This window comes from Mycteria americana, chromosome 3 (assembly GCF_035582795.1).
Source record: "Mycteria americana isolate JAX WOST 10 ecotype Jacksonville Zoo and Gardens chromosome 3, USCA_MyAme_1.0, whole genome shotgun sequence".
NCBI lineage: Eukaryota > Metazoa > Chordata > Aves > Ciconiiformes > Ciconiidae > Mycteria > Mycteria americana.
Genome location: NC_134367.1, coordinates 89,127,178 through 89,151,492, shown reverse-complemented (window position 1 = coordinate 89,151,492; position 24,315 = coordinate 89,127,178). Strand labels below are relative to the sequence as shown.

The window sequence follows — 24,315 nt, the reverse complement described above, 5'->3', positions numbered from 1 at the left end:
TCCCACATTACCCCAGAGGAAGAGAGATGTGCAGGATGCATTGCAGCTGGGGACACCTACTGAGAGCAGGTAACTGTTACACGCACTGGCAGGGACACTCCTTGATGTGCTGGAACTAACCTGAAAGTGAGGGGATCCATACAGACCTACAGTGCCAAATGAGCTACCAGAGCAGAGATTTGCTAGTAATAATTGTAGCCTTAGACTTCTTGTCTAGCTGCAGTTTCCTTTTGCCTCTTGACTCCAGCAGTCCCAGCATCCCTCTCTCAAGCCAGTCTCAGTCTTCAAACACTGAACAATACAAACTGTCTATTAAATAAGCAAAGACATACTTGTCCGATCAGAGCCAAAAGGACTGTTTCAATTACATTTTCTGATAAAGCAGATGCAGGTCTAGGGAGTTATTTATCTCTATACTAGATCCTGTAATATTTCTGTGTGAAGATATTTACAAACCTGACATCCACAGTTTTATTGCATTCATGGTCAAACACCTCAAAAGCTTCTATAATCTTTTTCTCGATTTCAGCTACTGCGCGATCTGCAAAAAGAAACATAAGAAAAGAAAAAGAAAGATTCACTGAGCTGTTGCAACTGATTTATTTCCCATTTGAGAACTGCGACAGCAGAAGCACCAAAACTGATAAAGGGGACTTGGAAAAAGCAGAAGTTATTTGGAAAAAAAACCACTCAAAATGCAGAATCTGTCAAATGACAGATTCTGCATTTTGAGTGTTTTTTTTCAGTTATAGTTTTTTTCATATTAGTAATATGGCCTTGCTATGGCTCTGCAGCTGCGTCAAGTCTGGTGGTAATGGTGTGTCTCAGCTGCAAGATCACCTAGCTCTCCAGGTGCGCACCCTGGCCAGAGTGCACCACAGCTCCTTCTGGACCATGAGCCGGAGCCCTTCCTGGACACCGTGGTACCAGTGGTACAAGCAAGGCGAACGTGGGCCCAGGCTTGCCCTGAGATGGGGCTGAGTCTCTTCATCCTGCATCCAAGGAAGCATGAGTGCTCCATGTCCACTAAGTTAGCCATACTGTGTGAAAAGCTGAGAACCAGGAATAAAGAGATGGCTAAGATATGTGCACAGTGAATATGTCTCATGGTAAATAATTTACTGTAACAGTTTGAAAAGGAAGATTATCTCAGCGAAGGGGAAGGAGTAATTTGCTGCATTTCCTTTTAATATCTCAATCTCAAAGAATGGGAAAAGAAGAACCACAAGTTATCACAGGTATATCTTGTCTAAAGCCAGAAATTGCATTCTGGGGCTAAGGGAAGTACCAGGAAATAAATTCTGAAAAGCAAAATCTAAAGAGAGGAAGGGGTCCATCTCAAAAAAAAAAGCTCCCTGGCAAGGAAGCCAGGGTAAATAAAGAGTGAACTGGTTAGCCCATTTATTAATGTCGTAGTTTGACTCTGAAGGACAGAATATAGGAAGCAAAGTGATATGGACTTGACCTTTTGGTTCCTGTGGCTAAATACAGCCCCAAATTCCAGCTGACAAACCAACTCTCAGGAGACAGCATTTTGTGAGCTAGCCCCACAGCCTCCACAGAGACACCGCAGGGAAAATTTGAGTGACAGACAACACGAGATTGGTATCAGGTACACTTGTTTTCTCATTTGCACACTTCTCTTCTGTATTTTCAGCGTAATAATTGAAACAGAGCTCTCCTCTGTTAGAACCGATTTATTTTCTTCTTTAGGCTCATCTGGTGTTAAGTGTTGTCGAGCAGCTCTGACCAGCAATAAACCACTGGACCGTGTTGCCACAGGCATAACAATTTCATACCTAGTTTTCTACAATCCAAATAGTTTGGGAATCTGTGGGGCTGCAATCTACAACCATTTTTTTCATTTGCTCTCTTACCCTCATGACAGAAATGTCTGTTTTCTGGCAAAGGGTATCAGAACTGAACATACCTAAATGATATATTGGCTTTGTGATCTCCCTGTCTTTATCTCGACCCATGAGCTTTTTCATCGTATGTTCTCCGCCAGTGCTGTTGAGGAGGGCAGAGAGCAGCTGGGTGGGTGCCTGGCAGCTGCCAAGGTCAACCCACCATAGGCTGCATGCACTTCAATATAGTAGTGGATTGACCCAGATATAAGTAAGTTCTTTTTCATATAGAGTAGAGGTGCATCCTCTTATAAAGGTACAGGTGCCTGCTGCTTTCCATTTGTTTGATACTGAACTCCCCCAGAGGATACATGAAGAGAAGAGAGGTAGGAATATATCCTGTATTCCTCTCTCTGACTTTATTCCCCTGATGGAAGCATGGGCAGGTACATGTACGATGGATTGGAGAATGGAGCTCACTGAGGAAGAGCACGGTTCAGTCCTCAGACGCAGGACAAGCTGTATTCTTTTCATAGCTTGACAACAATGCCTACCTTTTATGCACCTAAGCAGTAAAATCCGCATTTAATTCCTTTCCAAAAAACACAGTTAAATCTAAGTGGACCTGATTCCTTGTATAAGAGGCTCTAAAGACTCTCAAACTACTAAATTTGATGGGAGTTTTTTCAGTGACTTCAGAGTCCTGGATCCAGTCTCCAATGTAGACTGTTGGAGTTTAGTTCTTGAGATCAGGCACTTCAATTGTACACTATGTCTTGCAGTAGAGAAATGCTGAAGGAATATTTATAGCTATATATTCTTGGCTTGATGAGTGAGCCTTCTGTAGAAATAAAAATTAACCAGGGGGAGGCAGGGAGAGATTTCCAGTACTGGAACTATGTAGCCATCCAGCCTTTTCAAGCTTTGCCTTCCGTGAAAACAGTATACATTTCTGTTTCAAGATGCCTGACAAAGAAATGTCCTGGAATGAAATTAACTTGATGATTTAATCTATCTCCCAGTTAATCTATATTTCTTCCAAGAACTGAGAGGAAGTTGTGATTAAGAGCCATATCCATGGAAGAAAACGTAATACACTGTAGTCCTCTCAAAGACTCTCCGTGAGATGAGTGAACACCTAATAAGCTATTGCCTAAATCTCTTGTCCCCCCTCTAGGAATGAAAGCCAAAGATGTTCAACATAGTTCAGGATGGCAAAGCTAGTTATCTGAAGACTTCTATGATTCACTCTAAACCTTTCTTTGGGAGGGAGAAAAAGATGGATTCCAGCTCTAGGAAGTAATGGATAAAGTTATAAAATTATACCATCAAGAGATCAGACATGCAGTTAACTCAGCAGATGTGATACTCTAATGTACTGAAATCTTTCTGTACAAGGAGACTCTGCTCCATGGGTAGATCAATGAAAGTTTCATGTTGCCCTGTGGAGCACTTATTTAGCAGTTTTCAGCACAGAAATACCTACGCTCTGATTGAATAAAAGATTTCACTCACTTATTCTACTTACTAGAAAAACAATACATAATTTCAAAGATTATCAAAGATAAAATTACCTGATTACTTCTAATGGCTTAAATAAATAAATATTGAAACATATCATGCCAACAAAGATTCTAATACCTACAACAACTTATTTCATCAAATGCGGGGTCCTGTAGGGATGACATACTATTTCCATTTTTATGCTGCTAAAATGCTTCAGATATTTGTCTTTTTTTCTCATTTTCTCATTCTCACTTATTTTCCTACCACATATGCAATAAGAAGACAAAATGTCTTAAAATCCATTCCTCAGATACATTAACTGTATTCAATGGCCTGGCTCATCAGACCCACAGGAGTGGAAGGCTCCAGTAGACACCGGTACACAGTGTACCCTAATGCCATCAAGCTATACAGGGGCAGAACCCATCTGTATTTCTGGAGTGACAGGGAGATCCCAACAGCTAACTGTATTGGAGGCTGAAGTGAACCTAACTGGGAATGAGTGGCAAAAGCACCCCATTGTGACTGGCCCAGAGGCTCCATGCATCCTTGGCATAGACTGCCTCAGGAGAGGGTGTTTCAAGGACCCAAAAGGGTACCGGTGGGCTTTTGGTATAGCTGCCTTGGAGACAGAGGAAATTAAACAGCTGTCCACCTTGCCTGGTCTCTCAGAGGACCCTTCTGTTGTGGGGTTGCTGAGGGTTGAAGAACAACAGGTGCCAATCACTACCACAACGGTGCACTGGAGGCAATATCGCACCAACCAAGACTCCCTGATTCCCATCCATAAGCTGAATCGTTGACTGGAGAGCCAAGGAGTGATCAGTAAGACTCGCTCACCTTTTAACAGTCCTATAAGGCCAGTGCAAAAGTCTAATGGAGAGTGGAGACTAACAGTAGACTATCGTGGCCTGAATGAAGTTACACCGCCGCCGAGTGCTGCCGTGCCGGACATCCTAGAACTTAAATATGAACTGGAGTCAAAGGCAGCCAAATGGCATGCTACAACTGATATCGCTAATGTGTTCTTCTCAATCCCTTTGGCAGCAGAGTGCAGGCCACAGTTTGCTTTCACTTGGAAGGGCGTTCAGTACACTTGGAATCGATTGCCCCAGGGGTGGAAACACAGCCCTGCCATTTGCCATGGACTGATCCAGACTGCACTGGAACAGGGTGAAGCTCCAGAACAGCTGCAATACATTGATGACATTATCGTGTGGCGCAATACAGCACAAGAAGTTTTTCAGAAAGGGAAGAAAATAGTCCAAATCCTTCTGAAAGCCAGTTTTGCCATAAAACAAAGAAAGGTCAAGGGACCTGCACAGGAGATCCAGTTTTTAGGAATAAAATGGCAAGATGGACATCATCAGATCCCAATGGATGTGATCAACAAAATAACAGCCATGTCTCCACCAACTAGCAAAAAGGAAACACAAGCTTTCTTAGGCGTTGTGGGTTTTTGGAGAATGCATATTCCAAATTACAGTTTGATCGTAAGCCCTGTCTATCAAGTGACCCAGAAGAAGAACAATTTCAAATGGGGCCCTGAGCAATGACAAGCCTTTGAACAAATTAAAGGGGAGATAGTTCATGCAGTAGCCCTTGGGCCAGTCCAGGCAGGGCAAGATATGAAAAATATGCTCTACACCGCGCTGGGGAGAATGGCCCTACCTGGAGCCTTTGGCAGAAAGCACCAGCAGAGACTCGAGGTCTACCTTTAGGGTTTTGGAGTCAGGGATAGAGAGGATCTGAGGCCCGCTATACTCCAACTGAGAAAGAGATATTGGCAGCATATGAAGGGGTTTGAGCTGCTTCAGAAGTGGTTGGTACTGAAGCACAGCTCCTCCTGGCACCCCGGCTGCCGGTGCTGGGCTGGATGTTCAAAGGGAGGGTCCCCTCTACACATCGTGCAACGGATGCTACGTGGAGTAAGTGGGTTGCACTGATCACACAATGGGCTCAAATAGGAAACCCCTGTCGCCCAGGAATCTTGGAAGTGATCATGGACTGTCCAGAAGGCAAAGATTTCAGAATATCGCCAGAGGAGGAGGTGATGTGCACTGAGGAGGCCCCACGCTATAATAAACTATCAGAAAATGAGAAACAATATGCCCGGTTCACTGATGGGTCCTGTCATATTGTAGGAAACCAATGGAGATGGAAAGCTGCTGTATGGAGTCCTATACGACAAGTTGTAGAAACTGCTGAAGAAGATGGTGAATTGAGCCAATTTGCAGAAGTAAAGGCCATCCAGTTAGCTTTAGACGTTGCTGAACGAGAAAAGTGGCCAGTGCTCTATCTCTATACTGACACATGGATGGTGGCAAATGCCCTGTGGGGGTGGTTGCCGCAATGGAAGCAGAGTAACTGGCAGCACAGAGGCAAACCCATCTGGGCTGCCTTATTGTAGCAAGATATTGCTGCCCGGGTGGAGAACCTGGTTGTAAAAGTACATCACATGGATGCTCATGTACCCAGGAGTGGGGCCACTGAAGAACATAGAAACCACCAGCAGGTGGATCAGGCTGCTAAGATTGAAGTGGCTCAGGTGGATCTGGACTGGCAAGATAAGGGTGAATTATTCATAGCTTGGTGGGCCCGTGACACCTGAGGCCATCAAGGAAGAGATGCAACATATAGATGGGCTTGTGAATGAGGGGTGGACTTGACCATGGACACTATCGCACAGGTTATCCATGAATGTGAAACATACACTGCAATCAAACAAGCCAAACAGTTAAAGCCTATGTGGTATGGAGGACAATGGCTGAAATATAAATATGGGGAGGCCTGGCAGATTGATTATATCACACTCCCACAAAACCCCAAGGCAAGCGCTATGTGCTTACCATGGTGGAAACAACCACCGGATGGCTGGAAACTTATCCTGTGCCCCATGCCACTGCCCAGAACACTCTCCTGGGCCTTGAAGAGCAAGTCCTGTGGTGACACGGCACCCCAGAGAGAACTGAGTCAGACAACAGGACTCATTTCCAAAACAGTCTCATAGACACCTGGCCCAAAGAGCATGGCACGGAGTGGGTATATCACACCCCCTATCATGCACCAGCCCCCGGGAAAATTGAACGATACAATGGACTGTCAAAGACTACACTGAGAGCAATGGGTGCTGGGACATTCAAACATTGGGATGCACGTTTAGCAAAGGCCACCTGGTTAGTCAACTCTAGGGGATCTGTCAATTGAGCTGGCCCTGCCCAATCAAAACTTTTATGTACTGTAGAGGGGCATAAAGTCCCTGTAGTGCACGTAAAAAATACGCTGGGGAAGACAGTCTGGGTTACTCCTGCCTTGGGCAGAGGAAAACCCATTCGTGGGATTGCTTTTGCTCAAGACCTGGGTGCACTTGGTGGGTGGTGCAGGAGGATGGGGAATTCTGATGTGTACCTCAAGGGGATTTGATTTTGGGTGAAAACAGGCAATGAACTGAATGGTATGATGTTAATTGCTATATAATACTGTATGTAATTATTTTTATGGTTGCTACATGCCATATTAACAGTATTACAGTAAGAATCACCCAGATTAAGGAAGAATTAACTTCGATGAAACCAAGTGAAGTGCAGCAGTGATGGAACCAAAGCTGGCTTCAGCGTGCAACAATCCAACACCACACACCATCTCTCCTGCCCTGAAAGACTATTATGACAAATGGAACCCAAAGTCATGGACTAAATGAACCCAACAGACATTTTAGAGGGATGGCCCATAGACCAAGGGAATGATATCTGTGTGTATATATCAAAAGACAGGGAAACTGGTGGTGATTAACTGGAATGTATTGGAAAGGGTAGGACACGGGCATGACATAGATGGTATAGAATAAGGGGTGGATACTGTCCTGGTTTCGGCTGGGATAGAGTTAATTTTCTTTCCAGTAGCTGATATAGTGCTGTGTTTTGGATTTAGTATGAGAACAATGTTGATAACACACTGATGACTGAGTTGTTGCTGAGCAGTGCTTACACTGGTCAAGGACTTATTCAGCTTCCCATGCTCTGCCAGGTGCACAAGAAGCTGGGAGGGGGCACAGCCAAACTGGCCAAAGGGCTATTCCATACCATATGGCATCGTGCTCAGTATAAACTGGGGGGAGTTGGCTGGGGGGCAGCAATCGCTGCTCGGGGTCGGGCTGGGTGCCAGTCAGCGGGAGGTGAGTGGTGGCATCACTTGTTTTTTTCTTGGGTTTTGTTCCTCTCTGTATCTCGTTGTTTTCCTTTTCCTTACAATTTATTATTATTATTATTACTTTATTTTATTTCAATCATTAAACTGTTCTTATCTCAACCCACGAGTTTTCTTACTTTTGCTCTTCAGATTCTCTCCCCTTCCCACTGGGGGGCAGGGTGAGTGAGCGGCTGTGTGGGGCTTAGTTGCCAACTGGGGCTAAACCACAACAAAAGTCTATTCACTATCAGTTTCCTTTCCTGTACTATCCTTTGCTGTTCTCCCAGTTTGTTTAGCATGAACTAGATAAAGCTCTAGATGCTGCCAGTTAAGTAAGACTGGCAGGGAGCTGCGACTCCCAAATTAATTCTGCTAGTTCTTTCAGACTGAATTGTTCCTCGTCAGCTTGTCCAGATGGTTCCCCAGCACTCCGAGGCCCATTTGAAGACAGCCCTTAAGCAGCGCACCTGCCTCAGCTGTGACATTTCTTCTTCAAAGACCACAGCTTCAGTCTTTGTAGGGAACAGAAGCAGTTAAATAGATGTGGCTCTGCCAGACTCTTGAGTAATGAGCATTTTAAAAAGTGATTTCTGGTTGATACAATTTGATAGATTCTACCATTCGTTTAACTGTATAAGGTGGCTTTCTTTTCTTCCTCGGGGCCAGTTGCTCTGATGGTTCAAAAAGCCAACCCTTCCTTTCACTGAAGAGAAATTATGTGCAGAAAAAAGCAGTATCAAAAGAACAGGTAGGCCAACATTAAACAACCACCTAAAATGCTGGGGAGCAGCACCTGTCTGCTGCTCACAGGAAAAGATTTAGTCCCAACGCAGCCTGATGAGCCTACTTACACAATGCAGTACTCTTAAAACTCTTTTTGTGCTATGTAAAGAGTAAAATTACGGGCTGACTTGTAGAAGCACCAGTGGACTTGACTTTATTACTTAGCGTTACTGCTCAACACACCTGAAACATTAATCTCTATAAACATTAATCTAGGTATAGTTTAATAAATATAGTCAATTGCATATTTAAACTCCTATATGCATGTGGATGTCTCATTAATTACTCCATCCTCTCTTCATGGTACTATGTTACAGTTACAAGCAGGTGTGAGGAAACCCCTGAGGTCTCTGGGGACAGGAATACTTTCTCACACGGGGCTGCCTCGCTGAACTAGTCAGTCTGAAAGGACAAGGGACACAACTGGGTAATCCCAACTCAGTGACAGACAGTTTTAGAGTCGTTTACATGTTGTTGATCTGGTTTTATTTAAAAGTGTTGTTATCAACAGCTCTTTTGTAGATCTCCCCATCCACTAACAGGAGTTTATTAGCAGGAAGTACAGAATCGTACCAGTGGCTACATACTCCAGCACCATTTCTTCTCTTTCCCACTAGCCATTACTTCAACCAAAAAAGTAGGCAGCAACCTTGGTCCTGTCAGTTGAAAAACTGGCTGAATGCTATGAAGAAAAAGGAACATTTTTAAGAAGGCAATGGACACAAGAAGGGACATGACTGTGCAGGCAGCCACATGAGAAAATGTGATTCTTAAAGCGCCCTGCAATCTCCACTCAACTTCAGTGAACCTTCTCTTTCTGCTCACGGATCCAAGCTATGGTATTTAACCACCCTCCCCACACTGCTCCAACACTCTTCCATAACGCCCCTATGACCATCCTTTGCAAATTCTAGCTCTTCCCATGACCCCCAAAATCACAAGTAACACTCTCTGTCTTGCCATACAATGCCAATCAAAAAGGAGAGGTGAGAAGGTGGTTGAGCTATGGGGAATATCTGAACCAGCCAGAGGTGGAAAAGGTACAAAAAAGTAAGCGTGAAGTCCCTGCTTAAAAACTGAGCCTACTGCATGGTCAAAAAAAAGGTTTGGCCAACATGCAGAAATAGCTAAACAGATCTTACTCCTTTCAGCGTTAATATGGAGTTAAAATCCTAGAAATGTGTCAAGATGCAGGAACAGTTCCGCAGTAAGAAGGGAGACTGGTGCTATTCCTGAAGATGTGAAAAACCAGTACCATGTTCCCTTTAAGGGTGACTCCCAATCTATCATCTAGGTATACAGGGCAAAAGGATGAAAGAGATGGAACTAAAAAGCAAAAGAGATTTGTCTCTGATGTTTGCAGCCACTGTTTCATCTGACCTCTTCCAAAATCCTTCACCAAACCCCTACTGGAAATAAGGGCATAAGAATTGGAGAAAGAAAAAAATCCCCAAATCTTACTGTAGTTCTAATGAGAATAAATGTACGATGTATATTTGCTTAAATACAAAACAAAAAAACAATAAGAGATTTCACAATTGCAACTCTGAGGAGGTTATCAATTAGCTCTTATGACATCTAATCAGGCTTTTAAACAAGTGTTAACCGGACCATCGCCTAGGTCAAGATACTAAAAAGCAGTCACAATACTGAGCATCACCAGCACAGGTGAAATCTCAAACACTCTCAAATAAGCTCATCCGTTTTATCAAGACATTGTGTTTCCAGAACAAAAAGGGAAAGCCAGTGTGGTGTCATCAGATGAATTCTTGGTGATGATACCAGCGTAAGGTGTTTCCATGCTACTCCTTCTCTTTCCTAACTCCAAAGCAAAGTATACAACTCCCTAAATTATTCTGCCACAAATGTTTGTGTTGCCTTCATGTTAAGTGTGAGGAGCTTGTCTGACTTAAAAATAATTCAGAAACCTTGCCCCACCCCAAAGAAGAAAACCTTACAGCATTTGACTAATTCTATTTTAAGGAAATTACTGAGGAAAAAGAACACAGGGAGAAAACAAGCTTGAGGCCACTTGAATCTGACTTACTGGCAAGACCTTTCTGCTCTGTAGAAGAAAAGGCATACATTAGATTTTTTCTAGTGTCCTTCTTTATTCCAGAGGAAGCTTAATGTACAGTCATCCTAATAAGCTGAAACAGTATGCCATGCTCTAAAAATATTGAGGCAAGAGAAATATTTTCTTCTCTACTCTGTACCTCCTATAGCACATATGATATTAATATATTAGATACCAGAAAAGAAAGGAATAATATAATTAAGCTGTAAGCTTGTGTAATATGCAATGTTATTTCTTTGTGTCTTGTGATACATAATGAAATAATTTAAGATATGTGCTCAGTGAAGAGTCTTCATTCTGGAAAGACAAATCAAGCAGATTTTGAAGAAAAACAAGAGGTTTATAAAGCAGCTTGATTCCTCCAAAGAAGGGATAAACCCATTCCTGAACTGCAATCTGAAGAAAACAGGTTGATGCAAAGTATTGATGGCACCAATGAGAAATCAGTCACCTGAGTTTAGCCATTCAGATTCAGTGAAGAGATAAAAGATGCAGCTTCATTACATTTGGTATAAGCCAGTTCCCAAGAAATGACCAGGCTGAGGTCTTCACTGACAGTGGTACCTACTCCAATTTGGGGATCCAAGCTATGGCCTGCAGACTCAGCAAAGGGATAATGCTTTCCCTCCTGGATGAGAAGCTTCCCATGTTATCACAGATGATACTTAGGCAATCTGAATTTTAGTCTGTTTCCTGTAGAAGATAAAAAAGCTTAACTGGTTTCTGCAGAGGTCACTTTCAAGCATTCTCAAAGAAGCAGAAATGAAATCTCAAGAACAGCAAAAGCTTTTTCTTTCATTTTTTTTCAGAATTGTTGAGAACTAGCCATATCATTGCTCCCTATTGTTTATGTTTGTGGCAGCATACACCATGTGGTATCCAGATAAACAAGCAAACCCCATCATCAGTGTGAATCAACAAAACCAAAGACTTACACTCATCATCATGTATGCAAGCAACCTTGGGCTAAGAGCATAACCTCACCCTATTGTCATACCTCTTTTCCTAATGGTAGTACATGTGAGAGCGAAAAAATTACCTGGTTGTTTCCATCAAAGTAACTAGCTTACTAATAGAGAATAAAAATAAAGGGACTATATTTAAAAACAGATACACAGAATGGAGCTCTCAGAGTGGGGCAATCAGAACAATCTTTGCACAGTCCCATGGCACGTGGTGCAAATAACCATGAGAACAAAACCACCAGCAGCAAATAGGGTTTTAGAAAAATCAGGTAATTAATTTGATGTCTGATAATAAAATACAGGCTGTCAGTTTGATGAAGGCTGTGGCAAAGTTAACTGCAAAAGCTACTTCAAATTCTGACACAAAAATATTAAACACAATTTTTCCTTTTTGTCTTCTTTACATAAGACAATTGTAACATGGGTAAAATATATAATAAAGTGATGTAAAAAATTAAGCACTATCTTGACTCCAGCTTTGGCTATGGAAATCAGATTATTTTATAGAATGATGCTAGTAATAAAAAAATAAAAAGAGTTCAGATCAACCACAATAGAAATATTTCGGTTATTTCAGTTAGAAGTTGACAAATCTATTAAAGACTTTAAAAAAACGATATAACAACTGTGCATTTCAATCTCAAAGCTGAAAAATGCAACAATATACCAAGATGGAAAATATATCCAGTTTGTGATAGTCAGTTGGCGGCAACCAATGGAGCTACAAGTTGCCAGTACCTGATGAAACAAGATATCCTGAATATTATCCTACGTTTTCATTGTTCAGTAGATGGTATTTTAAATGCCATAGCATTCTAAGCTACCATAGATTCAGGTGTTTTAATACATGTGGGACCAAAACTACAAAATTAATGGGGCAATTAACTAATTTGAGAAACTGTTTAGAAATTTAGAAATTAGAAATTTCTCTAACAAACTGTTGAGAAACAAAGTAAGTATAGAAACTACTGCTGCCTTGATAAGCAGTCAAGCGTCTAGATGCTCATACAATTCTTAATCTAACTGACACTATAACATAGAACAAAACAGGCCATGGAGGATGTCATGCCTGGATAAGACGCCACAAATAGTCAATGCCTTTCATCACCTTGTATATCCAAAGGTGTTTAAATCTATAGTTCACACTGCCTCCAAAATGCAATTCATATTAACGTGTCATTGATTTGAAAGGGAATATCCACCATTCACAAAGTTCTTGTCCCAGTTATCTCTCCCCCGAGGTGTTGGAGTCATGGTCAATCTTGTCCACTGCCCTCCCTTCTGGATCAAATACAGTTTTTCATCACTGGAAAAAATATTTCTTTCCCTTGTGGTACACATTCTTGTAGGTCATCAAACCCATTTTAATGCTGTCACTTCTGGTTGCTCTTGCAAGATGCCATTATTTTGCCTGGTCTGTGCTGGGCAAACAGCTCCCACACCAGTCCACAGAGATCAGTCTGTATCCTCAGTACTTGATAACTCATACCTATCTGCCCTGAATCATAATGATATAACACCCTGAACAGCTGCTGCATTAAACCTGACTCCCACATCCTTACCAGGATCCTGTTTGCTTGCTCTGTCCAGGGCTTGCACTGTATTTCTTAAAGTCAGGAGATGCAGATGGCAAAGTATGTCAGCATGAAGCCCCAGTGGAACTACAACCACTGCCTGGGCTTGCTGCAGATAATGCATTTGCCTATGGGAATGGAGAAGGGCAAATTACAAGGGATACCCTTGCTACCTCTGCAAAATCCTTGACAGATGCTTGCTGTAACACAAAATTGTCCATATGTTGGAGGGGACCAATAAACCACTATTTTCTGCATCACTTCCTATACTACAACCCTGACAGCATCTCTGTGCCCAGGCTTCCAGAACAGAGACATTAATTTCCCTGGTTCCACCCAATTCTTTCTGGAGATCCCCAGAAAGGATGATTGCAATTTGTTTGTCAAAGAAATAAAAGACATAAGGACTTCCTCCATATAAAATGCAAAGCAAACTTACTCTAAACTTACTGAAACTATTTATAACCAAGCAGAACTTGCAAGTGAAGGGAAGAGGGGCAGGGAATGTTAAATGTTAGGAGTGGCTGAGTGGGAGTGGTCCCAGTGGGAATCCTGCTAATGTCATACAGTGCTTCTTACAGTCTGTAAAACTCCACTAAGTGCTCTTCAGGGCTGGATTTGTGGCGGGTTTGCTGGTGGGGAAGGCATACAGAAGTTTGGTGCCATTGAAAAAAAAGCAGCAGCACGTGCTGAGGATGTGGTAAGGGATACAACTCTGCCTTTCCTATTAGCTGGCTGAGCTCCTTACACAGAAATGCACAGAGGCAGAGGTGGCTGACACTGCTGGCTCGCTTTGCCCTGGAGCACTGTTCCCTCTGGGATAGCACCCTTTTGCTCTGCTGAATCTCCTTTCCCAGCTTTGTGCTTTTGTCATCATAATCTTCACATCTCTTCAGGTGCCCCGTGTGACTGTGTCCTTGGCAGTCTAGATCCAGCTCCAGGTGATAAGACTTATTTTTCGGGAAAAGGGAGGGCATGACTAGTTTCTCCCCTGCCCTACAGGCAAGAAAACCCTTCCTTCTTGCTGTTCAAAGAGTTCCTGAGCAGCTTGTTGGTGAGAGCAAGCTAAGTATACACAATCCTGGGATATATGGGGGAAGGACGCTACAATCATATGGTTTGCTAGGGAAAACTCCATTCCCTGTAGGCAATTAGTCTGAGTGATGCAACACAGGTACATATCAACCCATGTCAGCGACAGCACTTCATGCATCTCAGGAAGGGCTGAGCAAAATATGCCCTGATGTTTTTACTTTACACAATCTGTGCAGATATGCTATATCCACATATATATCTACATATACTGAAGAACCAGTCTTCATAAGCATCAGCAGAGAAGCCTACAATCCTTGAAAATGGTCAAGGAATACTACCTAGCTGTACTCAGCTAGAGTTCAATTTTCTCAAAACTCTGCACTAAGCTGAGGTTTGATGAGTGATCAATTTTTCAATTTTTTCTTGGTGGGATGCAATGGAAGGAGTCCTTCCTACTTTCACCGCACAAAACAAATTTGTGGTTTGGTCTGAGTCTGCCAAAGAGGAGAAATGGAGGTGCAGTGGCTGGCTGGTTGGTATGACCATGCATCTGGGATGTAGCATGCATCACATTCCAGGTCAAAGCAATTAAGACAACATAGACTCTGGCAGGGATTCCTGATCTGCCGCAGTGGCCCATAGCAGCACCTAGCCAAGATGAGCTAGTCCTGGCCTTGGAAATGCAGGTGTGCAGGTTGGGGCAAGGACTTGGATACAACACTAGATTCTCCTGCTGATGAAGTGTTCTGGACCTAGCAGCACGCCCAGAAAAAAAAAGTCAGAAAAGAAAACCACAAGTTGACCTAATTCAGGTTAAAATTGCAAGACATTCTGCCATTTTCTAGTGAGTAATTTGTAAGCCATGCTACTGCATTCCTTTTACATCTGCAATGAAAATGTTCCAGTGGAGGCCATCATCCCCTGCTTCGCTGGTGGCAGTAGGCAGAAACCCTTCCATCAGGAAATGGCAATGCAAGTTGGATTCCCACATACCCAGCATCACAGGCAGGTTTTCTGCTCTTTCTTTTGACCAGCCAGGATGATACTGTGCAGGAGGGTTACTACCTGTAAGTAGCAGGGAAGTGCACAAGCAAATACTTGGCAGCCAGCCCTCCTCCAGCTCCAACTTACTGTTCTGCTGCTGCTGCCCTATGGACCGGGTGCAGCTCCACCTCGCCACAGCCCTGAGCTCCTCCTGCCATCTCCCACTGTCCCCCTGGCTGTTGGGAGTACTGCAGTTAGAGCCCAGTGACAAGCATCCTCCTGTGCAAGGTCACAGCTCTGTCTTGCACCTTTCCCTATAGCTACAGCTTACAGATTTTTATCACCCTGAGTACAAAGTCTCTCTGAGCTCTGAAATAGTCAACAGTGACAGCTAATGCCCTGACCTGACCTTCTTAAGCGCCCCACTCCTTGTATCCTAACCCACTGTCACCCCCGTAGTAAATACTGCAGCTGTGTCATGCTGTGAACAGTAACATGCAGCTTATGGCCTATATCCTCTGGAGAATATATAGCACTGGGAACCAGAAGCAATGCATATGGGGTATGCCCTGTGTATGCCTAAACTTCAGATAAAAGTCGGGATAACCTCTTAGAGCTTCAAAGAATCTGGAGTCATCATTACTTACAGCAGAAATGCTTGGCAGTTCTCCTGAGCATTTTTCAAAGTACAACAGCACCTACTCTGACCATAGCAGTTTCTCTCTTCCCAGCTTTCACGCAAGTCTGTTTGCCCACACTTTGTGCATTTGTTGTTGCAGAGTTGCAAAGGCAGAAAAGCCAGTTTCTTTTTTTTTTATCTAATATTTGGTCATGTGTTGAAATATATTTTTTTTCCTCAAACCTGTTTTGCCTTTTTGCATTTCTTGGAGGGAAGGGCTGGATGAGATGGGCCTCAGGATTCCAGGATGGGACAGTTACAGTGACCTTACAGGACAGAGAAAGCTATTGAGTCCTGGATCATAACGACATGCATTTTCACTTGATAAGCTGTCACACATTTTATGTCAGGAGTAGCTGTAACATTTTTAGAGCAACGATCAGGACACAGCATGAAATGTTCAACTATGGCTCTCAGGATTTGGTCCTGCCTGTCTTCCCAAGCAGCCGGCCACAGCCATGCTGCTTTAGTTACACAGGCCTCACAACTGTTGCAGATTATTACTTTGGAAGCAGCATGCAATAACAACTCTCAGGAAGAAATATGTACCTGAATTGGACCTAACAGGTCTCAATTATGACCTAAATTTCAGCCAGCCAAGCACATCATCATTCTGCAGCTACTCAGGTGGTGGCTGGGTCTGACTTCACGGAGCCTGGAGCTTCATGAGCCAAAGCAGCAAGCTCTGAGTAATATCACTCACCCTAATCATTTGCACAGGTCCAGCTCTGACAGCAAGGCTCTCCTTCTGCTAGCTGGTGTCAACAGACAAGCTGCCAAATACTTGCCATTGCATGCAACCGACACTGAGGGCAGTGAAACAACATGCTTTGTCACACTAACTTGCAGAACGATGGGGGAAAATCCTTTCCTTTTGATATAAAGATCATCTCTTCTGAGCAGAGCATGTGGCGATATGCCTCCAGTCATCCAAAGAAGGCAAGGAAGACCCATCTATGCATAGACCTGGATTGCCTCCTGTACGCCTGTGATTCACAGATAATATATAACTAATATCTTATGCTTCTCTTGAGGGAAGTCATGATGTTATCCTTCCTACAGTGAAGTGAAAGAAATGGCAGCGCTTGACGCTTGTTAGCCTGCAAAAAATAATTGTGACACTTTTTTAAAGTCAATACCAGCTGCATGCAGTCTCCCTTTTCATAAGGGAGAGATAAGCCCAGCATAAATCTCCATTAGGGATGTCTTGCACATCCCTGAAATTCCAACTCTGGCAGTTGTACCAGTCAGCGCTCCTATTGCAGCTCAGAGCTGGCAAAAACAGTAATCTCCACTGTTGCAATTTGTTCCATATCTTTCATCTCAGCCACACCTGGGATATAATGAAAGAGTTATGTCTAGCCCATACTTATATTCTCTTTCATCACCAACAGCAAAATGCCCTGTGAGGATATATAGCTCCCCTGGTGATGCTGAGAGTCTTGCTATACCTCCAGCTGCTGCTGAAAAGGAAGAGCTTACATAGGCTGCGACACTGGCAGAACATAACCCATGCTGCTATGTGTGGTCACAGAAGGCATTTGTCTCCATTTTTCCCGGACTCTCCACAGTGCTGGCCCCAGAAGCAGATGGCAGACCCACAACGGACAACTCCGCAACCATGGCCTACAACACATATGCACCACACCAAGCTCCACCAAAATGCAGTAATGCACACGCTGCTGCATGCCTCACAACAGCAGCTCACTCTGCCAATGACATGGGATGGCCCCAGCAGGGCACTCTATAACTTGGCCCCAATGGCGTGCATGTACATCTGATTGCATGTGTGGCAGCACCAAACACCTCATAAATTGAATATGCCTGCTAAACTGCCTCTGCACACTGATTGCTCAAGTGGTCAGGAACCAGGGACCAGAATCAAGTGGGTATTAGTGCTCTGAGAATTAATTTATTTTAAACATAAGCCATTATAAAGTTTAACTACAGCACCACAGTAGTGCTGCTAAAATACAGCAGTTTGTAAACTTTCTCCTTTTGAAAGAACCGTAATTGTCTACAATATAATGGGAGAATGAGGGTTTTTAAGTATGACTTTTAATACATGCTGTTATTATGTAACATATCATAAGCCTTTCAATTTGCCTGACAGGGTCTCAAATGAGTTAAAAAAAAGTAGTTTCTAGACTAGTTGCAATTCTATCTGCACTACTCTGGAGTGAGGGCTTTGAGCAAGCAAAGGAAGACTGTTACAGTGAACCAAAATGGCAAGGGACTACAGGGGTTTGCTGCAGCTGCTTGGTTTTTAAGGAGCTGTCTTAAAAGTATCACTTACAGTGCTAAATCACTTTCTTTACATATCGTGAATGAATACGAACCTCCAATTTTCTTTTTGTTTGCCTAAGAGTAATATTCTGAATTTGAACAGCTGACAAATTTAAGACATTTACATTTATCATCAATGGGGAATAAGACTTATTTCTATAACCATTTGAGGCAGGCTAAGCTAAAGCAGAAAGTTGGCAAACAGGGAAAAAAAGGATACAAACTGTTCACAGATAAATTTCAGAATCCATGTCTAATTTTCAACCTGACCATCAGTAGTAACAGTCCAGAACCTCCTGTGACCTTACACCAGCAACACAATAATCCTTATCATTTTTAAGATGGAGCTTGGTAAGCTTTTGAAAGTTATGGCTGTATACAGCCCCAGACTGGACACAAGGAAATCCCTTCCAATCTTATGTTCATGGGGCTTTCACATACTACCCACACCTATGTAACACTGAACAGTAAGGATGTCACATTTCCAAAAAGTGGGGAGTCTGTATTTTCTTAAAGATGGACATTTACAATTAAAGACCATTTATAAAAATATCTCCCAAGACCTGTCAGGTAGCACATAATCCAACCTCAAAAGCCGTGGGGGCCAGAGGTAAGTTTTGGGCCCTCCTGCCCCTTATCATGCCAATAGCTTTTACCCCCACACCAGATACCTGCAAGCTCCGCGCAGGGAGCTCCCTGCTTCTCTGGCTACCTTCTGCAGCATCCCCAGCCCCATCTCCGACTGTCCCATGCCCATGCTGCCATCTCCGCCACGCCAGGCACGAGGCCCACCTCTGCACAGGCTGGGCTGGGACACCGCTGCCGCAGCTACTTCTCACCTCAGGATACCTCACAGGATGTGTAGGAGCTATTTTCAGCTTCTGCCTCCCACCTCAACCATTCCCCCATGGCAGAAACAGCGTAGCGGCAGCTGGACCCCATGGCAGGATTTGGCCAGGGCAGAGCAGTGGTGTGACCAGCACCCCTGTCTGTATGGTCATCTCCCACCTGGGGGCTAAAGACTGAGCACGTTCGACAACAGTTTCATGTCAGACCTCTGTTACCCGAAAAGACGATTTCCCTTCCACAGCCTTTAGCCTGCCACATTCTATTGCCAATGGCAATGAAGCGGTATCTGTTCACACAAAATAAAGGTAATCCTCAATTGCAAAAAAAACCCGACCCCTCAGATCTCAGAATAATTAGTATGTAGACATGGAAATTCTTAATAACATGTTAACTATGGTTGGAAAGATAATTTGTGGGAGTTCTCAAGCTCCCTGTCAGCACTGTGTATCTGCTGGTTGGCATTGTTTAAAAGACAAAAAAGTTTAAAGCCTTTCTGCACACCAGCCAATTTTTTATTCAGTAAGTCAGCTAGAAGTAGAGTCAAACTGAAAAAATTCTGCCATTTTATGCACCATGGAAACAAGAAACCTGTCAATCTGCAACTACCTATTCTACATCCATTTGAGATCAACTTTTACTGCAGGAGTATAGCCAAGAGGGTTGGATCTACAGCCTGTGTTTGTCCATGGGAGATGGACATAATTTATTTTTGTTTCACTCTCAAATAAGTACAAATATTAAAACATAACTCAGATTGATGTCAAGGTGCATGTTAAACTGCATTACAGTCTAATAAAAGCTATAAACTTTTCTCCTCACGTAATTTCTCACAGCAATGTCAACAAGAGGATATAAAAATATTCATAGTGTTCATCTGTAAATTCCAGTGATAAAACTGCACACTGATTTCCTAAGTGATCTCATATATTCATATTTTCTTCTAGAGATGAAATATTGCTTGCTTGAGCCCTAGGAAAGCTACTTGTTTTTAACAACTCATACTAATTTTGTATTTTTTTCCATAAATGAAACACTGCCACATTTTAAATTAGAGATAATTTGTCTGATGGACTACTTTAGCCTGAAGGTTTATTGTGAATGCTTAATCCATAGCTTTTTTACCTTTCAAATGCTGATGCTTATTTGTGAAACTCTCAAAAATACATTTTAAAATCCTCAATATAGCAAGACCCTTAAATGTACTCACGTGCTTAAGCATCATGTGCATCACATTATCCCATTCAGCAGGATTCCCCTTAAGCACTTTTCTGTGTCAGGTTTGAAACTTTCATGTTAATTAAGTGTGCTCTGAGCAGAATTAATGGTTACAACTGCCTACAGTGCTCGTGGCAGCTACTAGGCTCTCTAAGCTTGGCCTTGCAACTTCATTAAAACAGAATGAGCAGTGATAGCACATTTTCAGTATCTCCAGCGATACAGAATCCAGGCAGAGCCAGGTGACACGGAGATGGAAGGTTTAGATCCTACCTCCAGACATGGGAGGATTCAGCAGGGCAGGTGAAATAGGGGCAACTCTGCTTCTTTGCAAGAAGGTAGTAGTTGAATGGAGTATGTAGCTAGTTCTTGCCAAATGTAAACTCCAGTAAATCTCTGATTTCACCAGTGTGCCAGGCGGCAAATCAGGGCAGTTAAAGAGCAGATATATACGTATGATTTAACACACTGTTGCTGTATTTACATAAGACATTAAAATTGGGGTGAAAACTCTTTCCCATCTCCACTAACAACCTCCACATGACTGTTTCGTAAGTGGGAAAGAGGATCTGTGAGGCCTGATTACATATTGCAGCTGTAACTCAAACTACCCAGAACAACTACTGATCATTTACCGGAGAAAACCATCATTGCAGAATGGTTATTCTCCATCTCCGCAGGTCTTTGCATCAGAATCAGGTATCTTCCTGGAGGACATCTGTTATCCAGAACTAGTTATTCAGTTTCATATGGGCATAAGTGGGTGAAACAGGAGCTCAGACTATTTAATATACTTCCTTGTGGATTAAAATTCGTGACTTATTAATTGCATTTTAAATATGCATTAACTGGCACAAAGAATATGGTCTTAGAAAACTCTAATACTGATCAATTACATAACATTACCATAATGATATAGGAACACTGAGCTTTCTCTCCTTTATGTACTTCCATGTGATTTCTTAAATCCCAGCTGGAGAAAAATATGTCTTGTCTTCTGTCTAGTTCTACTTCAGGCACTACCGGTCTGACATTTTGCTTTCAGGTTCTAGTAACATCAGCATTGAGATCAGAGATATTAAAACTTAGAAAATCTGACATGTTATGTCAAATTACAAAGAAAGTATCTGAGAGCAAATGGAAGAACAGACAGACTGAATAAGTAGCAGAAAAAGGGAAAGAAACAGAATGATAGGAGGGAAGATAGGGATAAATATACAGAAGAGAAAGATTAAGCAAACAGTCTAGCGTAATCAGATGGGTATGAAGAAAAAACATTAAACAATGTTGAAAGCACAAATGTAGGGATATAAATTCATACATAAAACTTGTAGCTACAGATAGTATGGGCATGATCCCATTAACACTTACGGACATACAAGATTTTATTCACAAGAATTGCCAAAGTTAGAGGGTAATATTCATGTGAGTAACATGATGTACAAGAGGTTGCAGGATTTGGCCTTTCACCATTTTTCCTTGTGTACATCATGTACACCTGTAAAACATTTATGCAGGCATTTTAACTTTGAAGAAGACAAAACTTGAAAATAATAGGACCTAAGGGAAACCTTTACCATGAAAGCTGGTGGAACTGCAGTTCTACAAAGAACTGAGAGGAATACCCTAAAGACTAATTATTTGACAATACAACTAATGTTATTGTTCTGTTTGAAGCATAATAAAGTAAAAGTTGCAGTTTGCATAGGTGTGGAATGCTTGTCAGAAGAAAGCATGAGCGATGTGTGAATCCAGAATTGGGGAATCCTAATTAACCCTCTAAATGCTACTGCAAGAAGTCTAATAGCAACTATGAAATGGGTGTAAGCGACTTATTCTTATGGGATTGCTTCTGCAGTTTAATGAGACACTGACTGTTAGCTTACCTCAACCATGTTTATAATAATGAGACACATTTATAGGCCAATAAGCAACTCTTCTGCCTAATAACAGTCTGTGATTCTCTTGAGTGACGGAAGGTAAGTCAGATGCCTTGTCCCTGTGATACAGGTTATTGTCCTCATTCTACAGATTGGAAACCAAAGCCCAGTATGCCACTTTCCATGATCCATCAGGAAGTCTAGTAGGGCCAGGAATGGAGTTTATGGGTCAAGGTCGTTTAGGATGACAGCACAATTTTCTTGTAGATGATATCTGATACTCTATTGGGAACAGTGTTTTACAGGATGTTAAAAAACATTAAGTGTAAAAAAAAAAACAAAAACCAAAAAACCAAGAGAGTCTGTCTTCAGTAATACAGTAATTAAACTTCTTACAAAGTATTCTCACTTTGAAACTACAAAAACAGCATTAAAAGCCATTCATCAAGCAATCAAAAACCCATGAACTTTCTTCTCCAAGAGTTTCTGCCTGTGGATTGACAAAATGGTGCAAAATCTCAATATCGTACATATGGGTGCCCAAAATATATGGAGCCAGAACTTCCCAATATTACTGTTATCCTGCCAGAACACCAGATTCCCTCTTCTCAGATGGTTCGGCAGACTTCTAGGCTGTTATCCTATCATCTCTATCCACCTCTGCCAGCACTGTGCCTCAGCTTCATTTGCAAAACTGGAAAGATGCAAAAAACATGCTTTCACAAGACTAAACAAAAATGAAAAACAATGTAAAAGAAATAATACTTTTAGAACAGTCCTCACTGAAGCTACATCAGTGTTATTTCTTAATTTCTGCAAGATATCTATGCTGCAAAGTGCATGCTAGAAATACTTCTACTAAAATCAACTTACTCATTCAGCACCTTCCACAGCAACTATTTATACAGGACTTTTCTACAGAATATATTGGCTTTTTCCTAAATAACATGAAATAATCCATTATTTAGATTATTTCAAATACAATGTCGAGAATTTGCAAACTATTACAACACACACAAGTTTACTTATGGAAAGGATGGATTTTAGAAGTCACAATATTGTGAGTTCTACAGAAAGCACATTTTCCTCAAAACGATACTTGAATATTCTTGCAGGAGGAATTACCTTTAGCCTGTAAAATATAATTTCTGGCAACGCTCCCTGAAGTAGAGCACGCTTGCCTCTAAAAATAAGCCATGGTGCTATCAGCAGCACAGATTACTTTTTCCTGGCAGAGAGAGCCCGATGCATCCAGAAATTACTACAAGGGGCCATGACCAACTGCCTCCAGCAGCTGGTTCAGCCGTCCCGCCTGCCCTGGAAGCCACCCCACGGCGTGAGGAGGTGGTGGGCCCCACTGCCATCAACTCCGGGTGCACCCTGCGCGGCAGTAACACAACCATAAAGCTGCCAGCACCCGTGGCCATCGCCCATGGGTGGCCCTGACCGCGGGTGGCATTGCAGCGGGCGACTGGTGGCATCCCCCGTGACGGGGAGCGCTGGGGAGAAGCCCCTCGCCCTGAGGCGGGGGCAGGCCTGAGGTGGAGGCAGTGGTGTGGCCACCTTGAATGCGATGGGGGGGCAGCGGGTGTATTTATACGTGTATGTAAATATGTAAGTGTGCATGCATTCATGTATATATACATATATGTATACATGCACACACACACACAAACATATATGTATGTCTGTGTCTCTCAGTGCGTGTCCGTGTGCCATCCTGGCACCAGCGCCGGGAAGGGCAGACCCCGCCGGCCGGCGCCTCTCTCAACGCCGCAGGCCGGAGGCCGCGGCGGGGCGGGCCCCGCTCGGCCGGCGCTCCGCGGCGGCCCGTCCCCCCGCCAGCCCTCCCGCACAGCCCGCGGGGCTGGAGGCCCCGGCCCCGGCCCGGCCTTACCCTCGCCGCTTCCCTCCTTCTCCGCCATGGCAGCAGCCGCGCGCCGTCGCCATGGCGACGCGGGCCCGGCCGGGCCCTCTCCTCCCGCCGCCGCCGCTGCTCCTCGCAGCCGCTGCCGCTCCCCGCGACCGGGCGCGGCGAGGCCGGCTGCCGGCGGCCTGCCCACCGGGCCGGGCCGGGCTGACAGACGCAGCCACCTTCCCTCCGCCCTGGAAAGCTCTTCACTTGCGGCCTTCGCCTCCTGGCAACATACAAAGCAAGTGAAAGGTGGTGGAAGGAGTTCGGGGGGGGGCTCTGAGTGTCGGCCTCGAGTACTGCACCGGGCAGGGAGCCACGGCCACAGTCGCCCCAAAACATCGGTCGAGCCCAAAATTTGGATCCCAGTGCAGAGGCCCAGCCCCGGCCTGCCCCCCAGGCCCCGGCGCCCTGCACCACCCCACGCAGGGGTTTAGGCTGTTAATCCCCCTTGTGCTATGGAGAGGAAAACCGTGACCGAAACCCACACCTGGCCTGTGAGGTGGGGCCGGTGCTGCACAGCACTGCGCACCAC

At 43.5% G+C, this 24,315-nt stretch overlaps 1 protein-coding gene across 1 annotated transcript in view; it reads right to left on the bottom strand.

The window, feature by feature from the left end:
* The window catches only part of DRC8 (dynein regulatory complex subunit 8), a 36,559-nt gene extending 12,521 nt beyond the window's left edge, over positions 1–24,038 (bottom strand). The window contains exons 1-2 of the mRNA XM_075496031.1: positions 23,766–24,038; positions 457–541 (exon numbers count right to left, since the gene is read on the bottom strand). Of these exons, the coding sequence (XP_075352146.1) occupies positions 457–541; positions 23,766–23,793 (113 nt within the window). The 5' untranslated portion in view covers positions 23,794–24,038. The remainder of the gene's footprint in view (positions 1–456; positions 542–23,765) is intronic.
* Between the last annotated feature and the right edge of the window lie 277 nt (positions 24,039–24,315).